The 13,316-nt window shown below is 43.0% G+C and overlaps 1 protein-coding gene and 1 pseudogene across 6 annotated transcripts in view; one reads left to right on the top strand and one right to left on the bottom strand.

Moving 5' to 3' along the window:
• The window catches only part of NAPEPLD (N-acyl phosphatidylethanolamine phospholipase D), a 46,921-nt gene that overhangs the window by 15,750 nt on the left and 17,855 nt on the right, over positions 1–13,316 (bottom strand). For all 6 annotated transcript variants that reach the window (XM_032276384.1, XM_032276387.1, XM_032276388.1 and 3 more), the window contains one exon: positions 9,208–9,517. In XM_032276384.1, coding sequence (XP_032132275.1) covers positions 9,208–9,517 — 310 coding nt within the window. The remainder of the gene's footprint in view (positions 1–9,207; positions 9,518–13,316) is intronic.
• LOC116550371 lies at positions 5,647–6,574 on the top strand (annotated as a pseudogene).

Raw genomic sequence — 13,316 nt, 5'->3', positions numbered from 1 at the left:
AATGGACCACTGTGATGATTCCCGCACAAATCACAGGCATATATTGTTTTCCTAATTCGTTACCTTTCTGATTTTCCACCATTGATCAAACCAACATGAATATGATCCTTTCCTGTGAGAAGTTGATCACTGAAGTAAGGGGGGATGGTAAATGGATATAAAACAATAACTATAACAAAGGGTGGCCCGGGCGCGGTGGCTCACGCCTGTAATCCCAGCACTTTGGAAGGCCGAGACGGGTGGATCACAAGGTCAAGAGATCGAGACCATCCTGGTCAACATGGTGAAACCCCGTCTCTACTAAAAAAATACAAACATTAGCTGGGCATGGTGGCGCACGCCTGTAGTCCCAGCTACTCGGGAGGCTGAGGCGGGAGAATTGCTTGAACCCAGGAGACAGAGGTTGCGGTGAGCCGAGATCACGCCATTGCACTCCAGCCTGGGTAACAAGAGCGAAACCCCGTCTCAAAAAAAAAAACAAAAAAAAAAAAACAAAGGGTGAAGGGTATTACTCCTTGGTTATTCTACAGTTTATACCTGGATTAAGCTAGGCCAACAAAAAGTTGTGGAGTTGCAGGATCACAGTACTGGCTTTTATAAAGCTCTTTTACTGAATTGTGCTCTGGTACCATGCTGCATAACTGCAGGGAGGTCTCTCATAGGAAGCCACCTCATGAAACTTGCCATGCACGTGTTCAGACTGTAGACTTGGTACCACCTCCACCTTCCTACTTACCCCAGAAACATTTCTCTCACATCTTGTAACAGGAAAAACTCTCCTCCTCTAGAGCACCTGGCTTTCTCATTTCTGTCACTGGGAAAACAAGATTTCATGCTACTTCTCTCTTAGGAAGTTTAGAGGAAAAGCTGAGGCCACCTGCAGCAATGTGCAGCACATCATGGAACATATTTCTGTATTAACTTCATTCTTGGCTTTATTTTAGTTTTCTAGTCTAATAGCCCACTTGCTCCTAGATGCTCATCCATTTCTTTTTTTTACTGCTTAAGGTATGTTTTTAAGTTGCCACTAAATAAACTTTGAAACAGTGTGGTACTGGATAAGTATTTAAAATACAGGTCATGCTACAGACTGATAAGAGGGAATGAAGAATCCAGTTGCCAGAGGCATCACAGACACAGTGACTTGTGTAAGTTCCTAAAGAATGATGAGAAATTCATGATACAGAGAAAAGGAAGAAGGGCATTTGAAGTGAAGAAACTACCCAAGCAAAGGTACAGAGCCAAACAGGAATGTGGTGTCTGAGGGCAGGGGACAAACTAAATCCATAAAAATGAGAATACAGTAAGAACCTTGAGTGTCAGCGTTCACTCTAAGAAAATGAGGAAGCATCTTTTTTTTTGTAGAGACAGAGTGGGCTTCGCCATGTTGCCCAGGCTGGCGTCGAACTCCTGCGCCGAAGCGATCTGCTTCACAAAGTGCTATGATTACAGGTGTGAGCCACCACACCTGGCCTAGGAAGCATCTTTTTGCCCTTATGTTTAGATAAAACAATTCTAGAGTCCAAATAATGCCACAGAGAGTGTCACAACAGTGGCCAGGATGTGAAGAGATGAGGACCTGAGCAAAGGAGACAGCGGTAGATAGAGAAAGAGAGGGCAGATGGGGAGATGCTGGTGAAGGGAAACTGAGAGGTCAGTGGGAAAGTCTGAATGGGAAGAAGGCCTGGACAGGAAGAGGAGCAGCAGCACAGGTGGAGGACAAAAAGATTTCTCTTAGCCATTCTAATTAGTTTCCTCATCTGGAAAATGGGAATAATTGTACCTATGCTTCATTTCTGTGAAGATTGAGTAAGGGAGTGGCTGGCACAAAATAAGCACTCTACAAGTATTCCAAAGAAGAAGGAAGCAAGTTCCAACCATGACAGCCTATCAGGCACCAATCCTACCAATCTTACGCATTTCCATGGAGCCACTAACCTAGTTAAGATGCTAAGAAATATCCAGACATTCAAAGCTCTCCAGATTGCTCAACCTGTCAACTCAATCCATGCAAAAGCGCCACCTCAAAAACAGCCAACTTAAGGCATAACATAAGCCTCCTCTGCTGCAAAATCTTCACTGGCTCTCCACTGGCTGACAAAGTTTGTCTCACCTCCTCCGCCCAGCAGTGAGTGGCCCAGGGAGTGCCCCAATTCTCCTGTCTGGCTGTGTTTCATGCTCCTCTTCCACATGTGCTGTGCCCCACCTACATAAAGACTGCTTCCCACTCCAGACTGAGCTCAAGAATCCCACATGGCACTCACCCCATTTCTCAGGTTAAATTACCTTCCCCCCTCATCCCTTCGGGCCATCTCTTGAGTCTCCACAGCTGGAAGCACTCACTCCTGCCTCTCAACTTCCATATCTCCCTATTCACACATCTCCTCTGGATATTCTATGTATACAGAATTTATCCCATGTCTTACAAAAGATGGAATCATTCGCAGTGCTCAGTTTGATAAGTGAAACACAGCATGTGCTCAACAAAATTTGTTGGATGAGTAAATAAATGAATGTCAACTTTCAATCAGTTCTTAAATTTGGTAGTTACATTAGTGAACAACGACAGATGCCAAGTGGCATACTTATCAAGAATTAATGAGGAAAGGGAGAGGAAATGAATATAAACTGAGTACCTACTATGTACTCATACTTAGCATCATATTGGGCACGTAGTGATGATGATGATGATGATGAACTACCTAATATATCAAGTACTTTAGTATAACACAAAATAAAAAACTATTAACAATAGCTACCATTTATGAAGTGCTTATTATGTGCTAGACAATGTACTAACTGCTACTGGCTACTAACCACAACACTGAAGGTAGGTCCTATAAACCAGCTCCATTCTACAGATAAGAAAACAATGAATTAGAGAAGTGAAAGCACTCAGGCAAGGTCACCCAGCCAGAACCACTGTAGTAAACCATACTTCTTCCCATTAAACCTCATTTAATAACATGTTTTCTTAAAAAGTAACAGTCTGGGGTCCAGGTTGGGAGAATAAGTGGAGATGGATTTCAAAAGGACACAAGGAAACTTTGGGGGATAATAGATATGTTTATTATATGGATTGTGGTGATCTTCTCGTGGGTATACACATCTGTCAAAACTCATCAAATTATGCATTTTAAATACGTGAAGCCTATATTATGTTAATAAAACTTTTTTTTTTTTTTTTTTTTTTTTGCGAAAGAGTCTCACTCTGTTGCCCAGGCTGGAGTGCAATGGTGCAATCTTGGCTCACTACAACCTCTGCCTCCCGGGTTCAAGCAATTCTCCTACCTCAGCCTCCTGTGTAGCTGGGATTACAGACGTGCACCATCATGCTTGGCTAACTTTTGTATTTTTAGTGGAGACAGGGTTTCACCACGTTGGTCAGGCTGGTCTCAAACTCCTGACCTCATGATCCGCCTGTCTCAGCCTCCCAAAGTGCTGGGAATACAGGCGTGAGCCACCACGCCCAGTCTGACTTGCATTTTCTTGGCTAGATCAAGACTTTCTTGGCTGGTCTTCCTTTTTGAAAGCTGCAAAAGGGAAAATCCCAAGACTCATAATTAACTAGTACACTAGTTAATGTTTTACTTTTCTCGGGAAAAGGGAAAAATCCTAACATTCATTCAATTGCTACCCTTTGGAAGGTGCTTCAGGTATATAGTGTCATCTAAATCTGTGAAGCAGATATTACTGCCATTTTACAGATGACCAGACCAAGGCAGACTAAGGTCAGTAAGAAACTTGCCAAAGTCATACAACAGGTAAGTACCCAATCACGAGGGAAATCTATGCTTTCCTGACTTAAAAGACCTCTCTTTCACTAAGCTATGCTCGTTCCATGGCAGAAATATAATCTTACATTAAAATTAAACAATGAAACTCATATCTTCTTAATATACTATTTTAAGAGCATGTGTTTGTATATATTAATGAAGTAAAAGAGAGACATGACTCAAATGCATTTAAACTACGTTTTTAAAACAACACGTTTAAAGACAAGATAATACTTTTCCTCCAGCTGAAGGTACATTTTAATCACCTTAGAAAACTTTACTACCTATACCTGTAATTTGAAACTCAGATTTTTTAAATTAAAAAATAACATTTTTCTTTTTCACGTTTATAAGATATATGTGAACACTGAATAAAGATAGATGCGTTACCAAAATAACTCCAATTCAATTAATTATTGATGCTAATGTTTGACATTTTTGCCATATGTATTAAGAGTATAAGATGTATCAAATGGCTTAATATTTTTAAACTCCTTGATCATAAGAGATAATGCTCTTAATGTCTGGAAAATGCAGAAAAATATAAATAGTGGCCACACTATAACAACATGCAGAGATTATAACCACTGTTAACATTATGATCTGTACTTGTAGTTCTATTTTATGCATGGCATGTTTGAGATCAGAGTATTCATACTTTATAGTTTTATAAAAAATTGTGTATCATGACATTTTCAGTCATTACTAAAACTCTATGAGACACAAGGTTTAAAAAATGAAACAAATAAATTATTGAGGAAATTTTTCAGAATGAAAAAAATTTTTTTTTGGATTGCAGAAATTTATTAAAATTGGAAGACATTGTTTAATTAATCTTCTCTGCCATAAAACTGTATCAGGCTGTCTACAAAAACCACTGGGTGGCTGAGGATCACTTGAGCCCAGGAGTGTGACGCTGTAGTGAGCCTCAAAGGGCTACTGTACTCCAGCTTGGGTGACAGGGTGAGATTCTATCAAGGGGTAAGCTGCATGCTTGCTTGCTTGCTTGCTTGCTATTTGTGGTCATTAAAAACCCTAGACATCTTTAAGAAATCAGGTCTGCCTGAACTTCTGCAAGCATGAATTTTGAGTTCTTTGCTTCTTTAAAACTTGCCGCATGTGCACTGTTGTCAAGCCGATTCTCCATCCTTTAGAAGGTCTCCAAAAATCTGCACTCAAGCCATCCACAAATAAAAACGTTACCGGTAATAAAACCATAAAGCTGGTCTAGACAAGTAAGATTCTATCATTTCAACTTCCAGTTTTCTGTTTAATGCCTGTATGCCAATGGCTAGAGTTGGGCTTGCTCTTTAGGATCTCAGCAGTTATTATCATCCCTCTTTTGGGATACAACTGTCTATAAGGTGCCATCAAAAACCACACTCCATCTGCACCTAGCATCATTCCTCCCCGGAGCCAACTCCTCGGAATGTAATTTTTTTTTTTTTTTTTTTTGAGACAGGGTTTTGCTCTGTCACCCAGGCTGGAGTGCAGTGGCACGATCTTGGCTCAATGCAACCTCTGCCTCACAGGCTCAGGTGATCCTCCTGCCTCAGCTTCCCAAGTAGCTGGGATTACAGGCACACTCTACTGCACCTGGCTAATTTTTTGCATTTTTTTTCTAGAGCGAGGGCATTTTGCTATGTAGCCCAGGCTAGTCTCAAACTCCTCAACTCAAGCAATCCTCCCGCCTCAGCCTCCTAAAGTATGGGTAATATAGGCATGAGCCACTGCACCTGGCCATGTAATATTTTTAAAAAGATAAAACACACAAGAGGCATCCCAGCCCGGCACCCACCCAGCGGTCCCATCTTGTCCAGTCCCATCTGGTCCTATCCTGCCACCGCGCCTGCCACCATGCTTACCAGCCATGAGCTCCAGGCTGTTCAACAAGAGCCCCTTGTATGGCTGTCGGCTGAGGTCAAGAACTGGCTCCTGTCCAAGTATGACCCCCAGAAGGAGACAGAGCTCCACAGCTGGATTGAGAGACTCACCGGCCTCTCCATCAGCCCCGACTTCCAGAAGGGCCTGAAGGACAGGATTATCTTGTGCACACTCATGAACAAGCTACAGCTGCGCTCAGTCCCCAAGACCAACTGCTCCATGCAGAAGTGACACCAGCTAGAAAACCTCTCCAACCTCATCAAGGTCATGGTCAGCTACGGCATGAACCCTGTGGACCTGTTTGAGGCCAACGACCTATTTGAGAGTAGGAACATGACGCAGGTGCAGGTGTCTCTTCTCGCCCTGGTGGGGAAGGTCAAGATTAAGGGGCTGCAGAAGGGGTGGACATCGGCATCAAGTACTCGGAGAAGCAGGAGCAGAACTTTGACACCACCACCATGAAAGCCAGCCAGTGCGCCACTGGGCTGCAGATGGGCACCAACAAATGTGACTGCCAGCCAGTCGGACATGACCACATACAGCACGAGGAGGCATCTCTATAACCCCAGGAACCACATCCTGCCCCCCATGGACCACTCAACCATCAGCTTCCAGATGGGTACAAACAAGTGTGCCAGCCAGGTGGGCATGACGGCTCCTGGGATGCAGCAGCACATCTATGACACCAAGCTAGGAACTGACAAGTATGACAACTATTCCATGTCCCTGCAGATGCGCTACACGCAGGGCACCAGGGTGGTTAGGTCTTTGGCCTGGGCCAGCAGATATACAACACTAAGTACTGCTAGCAACGCACAGTGGCCGATGGGGCTCCCTTGGGTGCTAGTGACTGCCCAGGACAGGGGGAGGTACCTGAATCTCCCCCTTGCTACCAGGAGGAGGCCAGCTACTGAGGCTCCCGGAACAACATTCTCTCCCTACATCATTTCCCCATCTGGGTTTTTGGGTTTTTCTGTGTTTTCATCTTTCTCTTTTCTTAACCTGTTAAGTGCTGCCAATCAACTGAGGGTCTGTGAGTGGCAGCATGGGATCAGGCAGCGAGTCTTTTTCCCCTTTGCCTTAGTCCTTCACAGGACTGAGCCAATGGGCTATGGAGAAGGGGTCAAGGCCGTATCCCAATGCGTGTAGGGTGAGGGTCCCTGCTGGCATGTAGGCCAAGCTGTACTGGGAAGAAGAGGCCTGGGCTTGGAGGGAAGCGGTCCCCGAAGGTTTCTGGTTGCCTCACCTCTTCATCCTTTTGTCAGCCAATCAGTTTGTGGTTTATGTACCCGCAAAAGTTTCACAAAGTGTTAACAAAAGAAAAATACATTTTTTTCCCCCGAGGAATGGGGTGGGGACAGTGGAGAGGGTGCTGGGAAAAGAGCTATGGAAAATGGGGCTTAGCCATGATGCTAAATATCTTAGGCTCCAGAGTGGCTAGATTTCCCTAGGACCCTAAGACCAACAGACCTCAGACCCTCAGACCTGCCCTGGGCCCAGTGGGAAAAGTGAGGCCTGTACAAGGAAGTGGAATTCTGAGTTGTTGGGGCTAAGCCTGACCTCCTCTTCATGTTAATCCCCCATATTGTGGCCTCAGTAGTTTTTTTTAGTACTTGTTGTTGCCCAGGCTGGAGTGCAGTAGCATGATCTTGGCTCACTGCACCTCCATCTCCCAGACTCAAGGGCTTCTCCTGCCTCAGTCTCCCAAGTAGTTGAGGCTGCAGGTGCTCCACCATGCCTGGCTAATTTTCGTATTTTTAGTAGAAACAAGGTTTCACCATGGTGTCAGGCTGGTCTCAAACTCCTGGACTCAAGTGATCCGCCCGCGTCGGCCTCCCCAAGTGCTGGGATTACAGCCATGAGCCACCACGCTCGGCCTCTCAGTAGGTTTTAAGGAGCCCCCAGCCCTCCTTCTCCCCTTTGGGCCTGACCAGCTATACTGCTCCACCTGCTCCACCAACTACTGCACAGGGACCTCCACCCCAGGGGCCCTGCTCCATGAGGTAATATGAAATACAACTGTGGACCAACACAATAAAACCTTTGTTTGTAAGAAGGAAAAAAAAAAAAAACAGGAGAAATTTTTTTTTTAATTATAGAGAATTGATCTAGGAGGTCCAAAATACAACTACTGCAACTAATAGTCATTTTAGAATCAAAAGATGTAGGAAAAGGCATTTTAAAAGATAGAGATGAAAATTCCTAGAACTGAAGGAAATGCCCACCAAACACAGAGCACAGTGAATAAAAAAACTACATATCATGGCAATTTTCAGAACACTAGTGCCAAAGATGATTCTCAAAGTCTCTTGGGAGAAAATAAAGGGCCTGTTCAAAGGATCAGGAGTAAGAATGCCACTGAACTTCTCCACAGTCATACCAGAAATAAAGTTATGGAGGCAATACTCTCAAATTCTGAGAGAAAACTGCAAACAAAAATTCTATACCCAAACTGTCAATCATGAGTGAGAATAAAGACATTTCAGACAAGCAAGATTTCAGACAACTGACTCTCCATGTACCCTTTCTCAGGAAGTTCACTGAAAATGTGCTCCCCCAAAATGAGAAAATGACACAGAGAGAGGAACAAGTGGGATGCAGAAAATAAGGGCCACCACAGAAGACACAAAGGTGCCCAGGAGGTTGGTGAAAGGTGCCCCAGAACAGAAGCCAGCAGAAGCCCTGGAAGGCATCAGCTCAGACTACAGCCCTGTGCTCAAGAACCACCTCAGGGTCCTTCCCTCAGGAAATTGGCATTGAGAAGCCATGAAAGGCAGGGAAATAATCCATAAATACAAAGAAAGTCAAGCAAATGAAAAGAGGTGTTGTTAACATGGCCAAGGGAGAGGTATATATATATGGAGAGGAGACAGAGCTATAGTACTTACTTGGTTCACCAATGAAAAATATTGATATGCTCAAAGGAAACCATGAAATCAACTTAACTGAAAACTGTGATCTACAGGAAAAGGCCAAGCAGAATCATTCTAAGTAAAACTAGTATATTTAAAGGCTAGGAACCTATAGTCAAATTTCAAGGTCTGGAAGGGTCATCTGAAGCTCCCTTTTATAGCTTTGGCAGCCTTGTCCAAAGATTAAAAGCCAAGCACTTTAGTTCATGCCTTCGCCCTCATAATCCATTCCACACACGTACCAGGCTACTACCTTCCAGAGCATGTCATGCACTTTCTCACCTTCCTGACCTTGTTCATGCCATCAGCCACCTGGAAAATCACCGTCAAAATACTTCTTAGCAATCTAATATCCACCTGCTGTGTCAAGCCATCTCTAGCTCTGCCTGTCAACATCACTTTCTTTCTGGTACCTCTAAAGCACTCTATTCCTACCTCTAGTTACCACCAGATTAGAGTTGGTTATTCCTACATGCACTCTGCTGCTGAATGATGAACTTTAGGACCTAGGTTATACCTAACCACTTTATCTCCCCAGACAGAATTCTATGCCATATGATATACGGCTCAAATAACTAACTTGAGTGTTATATATTAAGAGCAAATATAAAGCACTCAAAAAAGCCAAGTGCTACCTCTTTAGAACTTGGAACACTGCTGTGATTTTTCTCCATTATCAGCCATCTGAGAACATTTGGAATAGAGGGGTTTTTCCATGTTGGCCATGGATTCACAAATCTCCCATCTTTTCCTTTCTTAGATTTAGTTACATCTTCTTCTAGTCTATAATCTAGTTTGAAGCTTTTCCTAGAAAACCTAGAAGAATCACTTCCTCCAGAATTCCGTGCTGAATTTTGACGTTTTCTTACTGCTTCTTTAGGATATTGGCTGCTTGTCATCAGGGACTGGTTGCTTTCATTTTCATCCATGTCCTTTGGTAAAGAACTAAAAAAAACAACGAGGAAAAATACTGAGTTGAACATAAAGGCATTCAAACATAACACAAGGTACTATTTGTTAGCCAATAAAAATTTCTCCAAACGTAAAAAAATATGATGTCTCTATTAGCTGAAACTTTCTTCCTGCAAAGCACAATTTTAGAAGACAATATTACTTCTTGCTAATAAGATGTTTGCTTTACCTATTAGCATAACTGCCAAGCCCTTAAAAAATCCTTTATCTCCTGTAATCCAAAACATATTTCCCCAGCCAGCATGTAAACATATTAAATTTTCCATTTCAATGACACTCTGTAGAATAAATTAAAGCACTTTCATGAATCTATAATATTTTCATGCTTGAATTTAAAAAATATTATTGTTAACAACACATAATAAGGACTGCTTCAGTTCCTTGAGGGAATTTAGTAATTCAAGCAAGTCCCATATATACACAAGTAGGTCTAGTTATGTTTACACTGAAGATATTCTGTAATCAATGCCCCTAGAAACTATAAGTCCAAATCCCTGGAAAGGAGATAACACATTAACAGAGAAACATTTCAATAATGTATTGAACTGATCAATAAAATACATTCAAATTAATTCAGAACTGGCAAGTCAGTGAGTATGTATCCCAGCTATATGACCTTGAGCAAGTTTCCCACCCTCTCTGTATCATGATTTCCTCATCTATAAAATGGAGAGAATTTTACTTGCCTCCTAGGGTTATTGAGAAGACCTGTAATACAAGTAAAGCACTTGGAAACATAGTAACACACAAATAAATGTTTCATCACAGCTCAATCAATGTTACCTCTTGCTGCTGACCTTATTACTGCTACTACTTCTACTGCTTAACTCAAGGCAATAAAATCCCTGATTTTGAACTATACAGGACTCCAGATACACAAAAGTGATAAATAACATATCTGCAACGAATTTTACTTCTTTCTTATTCTGTTAAACAAACATTTGCTTTCTGTTTCATTAAACAAGCATTTGCTTTCAGTTGTATTAGTTCAAATACAATGTACACACAAATAGCACACTTTATAAGTCGGAATAAGGAAATAAGCACGGCAACAGAAAGCCAAATATTCTTTTTTTTTTATGGCTACAATGGTGTTTAAATAGAAATACTGCCCCAGAGAGAAAGGGAAAAAACACAAACCCTAGGATGAACACGTACACTGAACCAAAACTTTTTTTTTCAAACTGCTAGAGAAGAAACACTGTGAAGAAAAGAAACTCCAGCTGACAAAAGCTAAAGCACACGTGGTTGCTCAGCCATCACTGTGTGTGGAAGGGCCCAGAAGGCAATGACCATCCATCTAAACCCCACTTCAAGAGTTAGGAGAGAGTCTAACAAGATTTATACCTTGGGCAAATAACTTACCCTTTCTAATCCTCCATTTTCTTCCTGTAAACTACCTACCTGTGGAGGTTTCTTTCAAAGGATCAAATGGCACAAGGTACATAAAGTACTTGGCACTCACAAATGCTCATTCTTCTTTTCCCTAATCTTGCTAACTAGCAGTACATCTAAATTCTGATTATATTCTTTATTTTTGAGACAGGGTCTAACTCTGTCACCTGGCTGGAATACAGTGACTCGATCATGACTCATTGCAGGCTTAACCTCCCCAGGCTCGGGCCATCCTACCACCTCAGCCTCCCAAGTAGCTGGGACTACAGCAGGGACTACAGGTGTGTGCCACCGTGCCTGGCTAACTTTTGTATTTTTAGTAAAGATGGGGTTTCACCATGTTGCCCAGGCTGACCTTGAACTCCCGGGCTTGAGCAATCTTCCTGCCTCCTCGGCCTTACAAAGTGCTAGGATTACAGGCACAGGCCATCATGCCATGCCACATTTAAATTCTTTAAGTTCTTCTAGAAGTTAATGTGGTCTCGGTGAGTAAGCTCTCATAGAATCACTTTTTCTGGGTAATAATTAAGTTCAGGTCAAGACCTTTGAAAAGAACAGAAACAATGACCATCCATCTAAACCCCACTTCATTTAACAGATGAAAATGAACAAGTTTAGAGAGTTTAGACCAGGCTCATGCCTGTAATCCCAGCACTTTGGGAGGCCGAGAAGGGTGGATCACCTGAGGTCAGGAGTTCGAGACCAGCCTGGCCAACATGGTGAAATACTGTCTCTACTAAAAATACAAAAATTAGCCAGGTGTGGTGGTATGCATGTAATCCCAGCTACTTGGGAGGCTGAGGTGGGAGAACTGCTTGAACCTGGGAGACGGAGGCTGCAGTGAGCCGAGATCACACCACTCCAGCCTAGGCAACAGGGCGAGACTCCGTCTCAAAAAAAAAAAAAAAAAGTTTAGAGAGTTTAAGTTACTTCTTAACAAGATAATATGTCCAACAGATGGCAGAGCTGACCTCATGCTACCCCTTGTCATGATAAAACAGCTTATGAGATACTGGTATTTGTCATATACATATACGTATACATACATACACACATATCATCATTCTACCAAATAACATTAATAAATTTTTGACTCACTGTTTTAAACAATCAAGGGATAAACGAGAAAGGAAAAAAGGGCACTTTGATTCAAAAACTACAAAAACGTCAAAATAGGATTGTGAACAACATCTAGTGGTCTAATGTAGCTAGGACATAAAAAACAAGAAAGGGCCAGATGCAGTGGCTCACCCCTGTAATCCCAGTACTTTGGGAGGCTAAGGCAGGTGGCTAACCTGAGGTCAGGAGTTTGAGACTAGCCTGGCCAAGATGGTGAAACCCTGTCTCTATTAAAAACACAAAAATTAGCCAGGCATGGTGCCACGTGCCTGTAATCCCAGCTATTTGGGAGGCTGAGGCAAGAGAATCACTTGAACAGTAGAGGCAGAAGTTGCAGTGAGCCGAGATCATACCACTGCACTCCCGCCCGGGTGACAGAATGAAACTCTGCCTAAAAGGGGGAAAAAAAAAAAAAAAAAGCAAGGGAGGTTTGTGAGAGTTGAGGCTGTAAAGGGTTAAAAGATTGGACGGCAAAGATGGGACTAGATTGTGAGCCTGGACTCCCTGTAAGGAGGTTGGGCTACACTGCAGGCAATGGAGAAACACTGAACATGTTTAAAAATCAGTGCACTTAGGTGCTGGGTGCAGTGGCTCATGCCTGTAATCCCAGAACTTTGGGGAGGCCGAGGTGGGCGGATCACAAGGTCAAGAAATCGAGACCATCCTGGCCAACATGGTGAAACCCCATCTCTACTGAAAATACAAAAATTAGCTGGGTGTGGTGGCAGGTGCCTATAGTCCCAGCTACTCAGGAGGCTAAGGCAGGAGAATCACTTGAACCCGGGAGGTGGAGGTTGCGGTGAGCCAAGATTATGCCACTGCACTCCAGCCTGGCAACAGAGCAAGATTCCATCTTAAAAAAAAAAAAAAAAAAAAAAAGCAGCGTACTTAGGGAAGACAACTCTGGTAGCAGGATAAAAAAGAAAGGAAGTGGCTAAAAACTGGAACTTGAGGGATGGATTGAGTAGAAAACAGAAGAAGCCCAGAACACCCAGTAACACTGAACCACCACGCTATACGTTTCACATATTTCATTTAAATTCATGTTCCTGGCCGGGCGCGGTGGCTCACGCCTGTAATCCCAGCACTTCGGGAGGCCGAGGCAGGTGGATCACGAGGTCAAGAGATCGAGACCATCCTGGTCAACATGGTGAAACCCCGTCTCTACTAAAAATACATAAATTAGCTGGGCATGGTGGCGCGTGCCTGTAATCCCAGCTACTCAGGAGGCTCAGGCAATTCTCCTGCCTCAGCCTCC

This window comes from Sapajus apella, unplaced genomic scaffold (assembly GCF_009761245.1).
Source record: "Sapajus apella isolate SASKATOON/1434 unplaced genomic scaffold, GSC_monkey_1.0 scaffold7, whole genome shotgun sequence".
Classification (NCBI taxonomy): domain Eukaryota; kingdom Metazoa; phylum Chordata; class Mammalia; order Primates; family Cebidae; genus Sapajus; species Sapajus apella.
The sequence above is the reverse complement of the archived record's forward strand: the minus strand, read 5'-3'. Positions and strand labels throughout refer to the sequence as shown.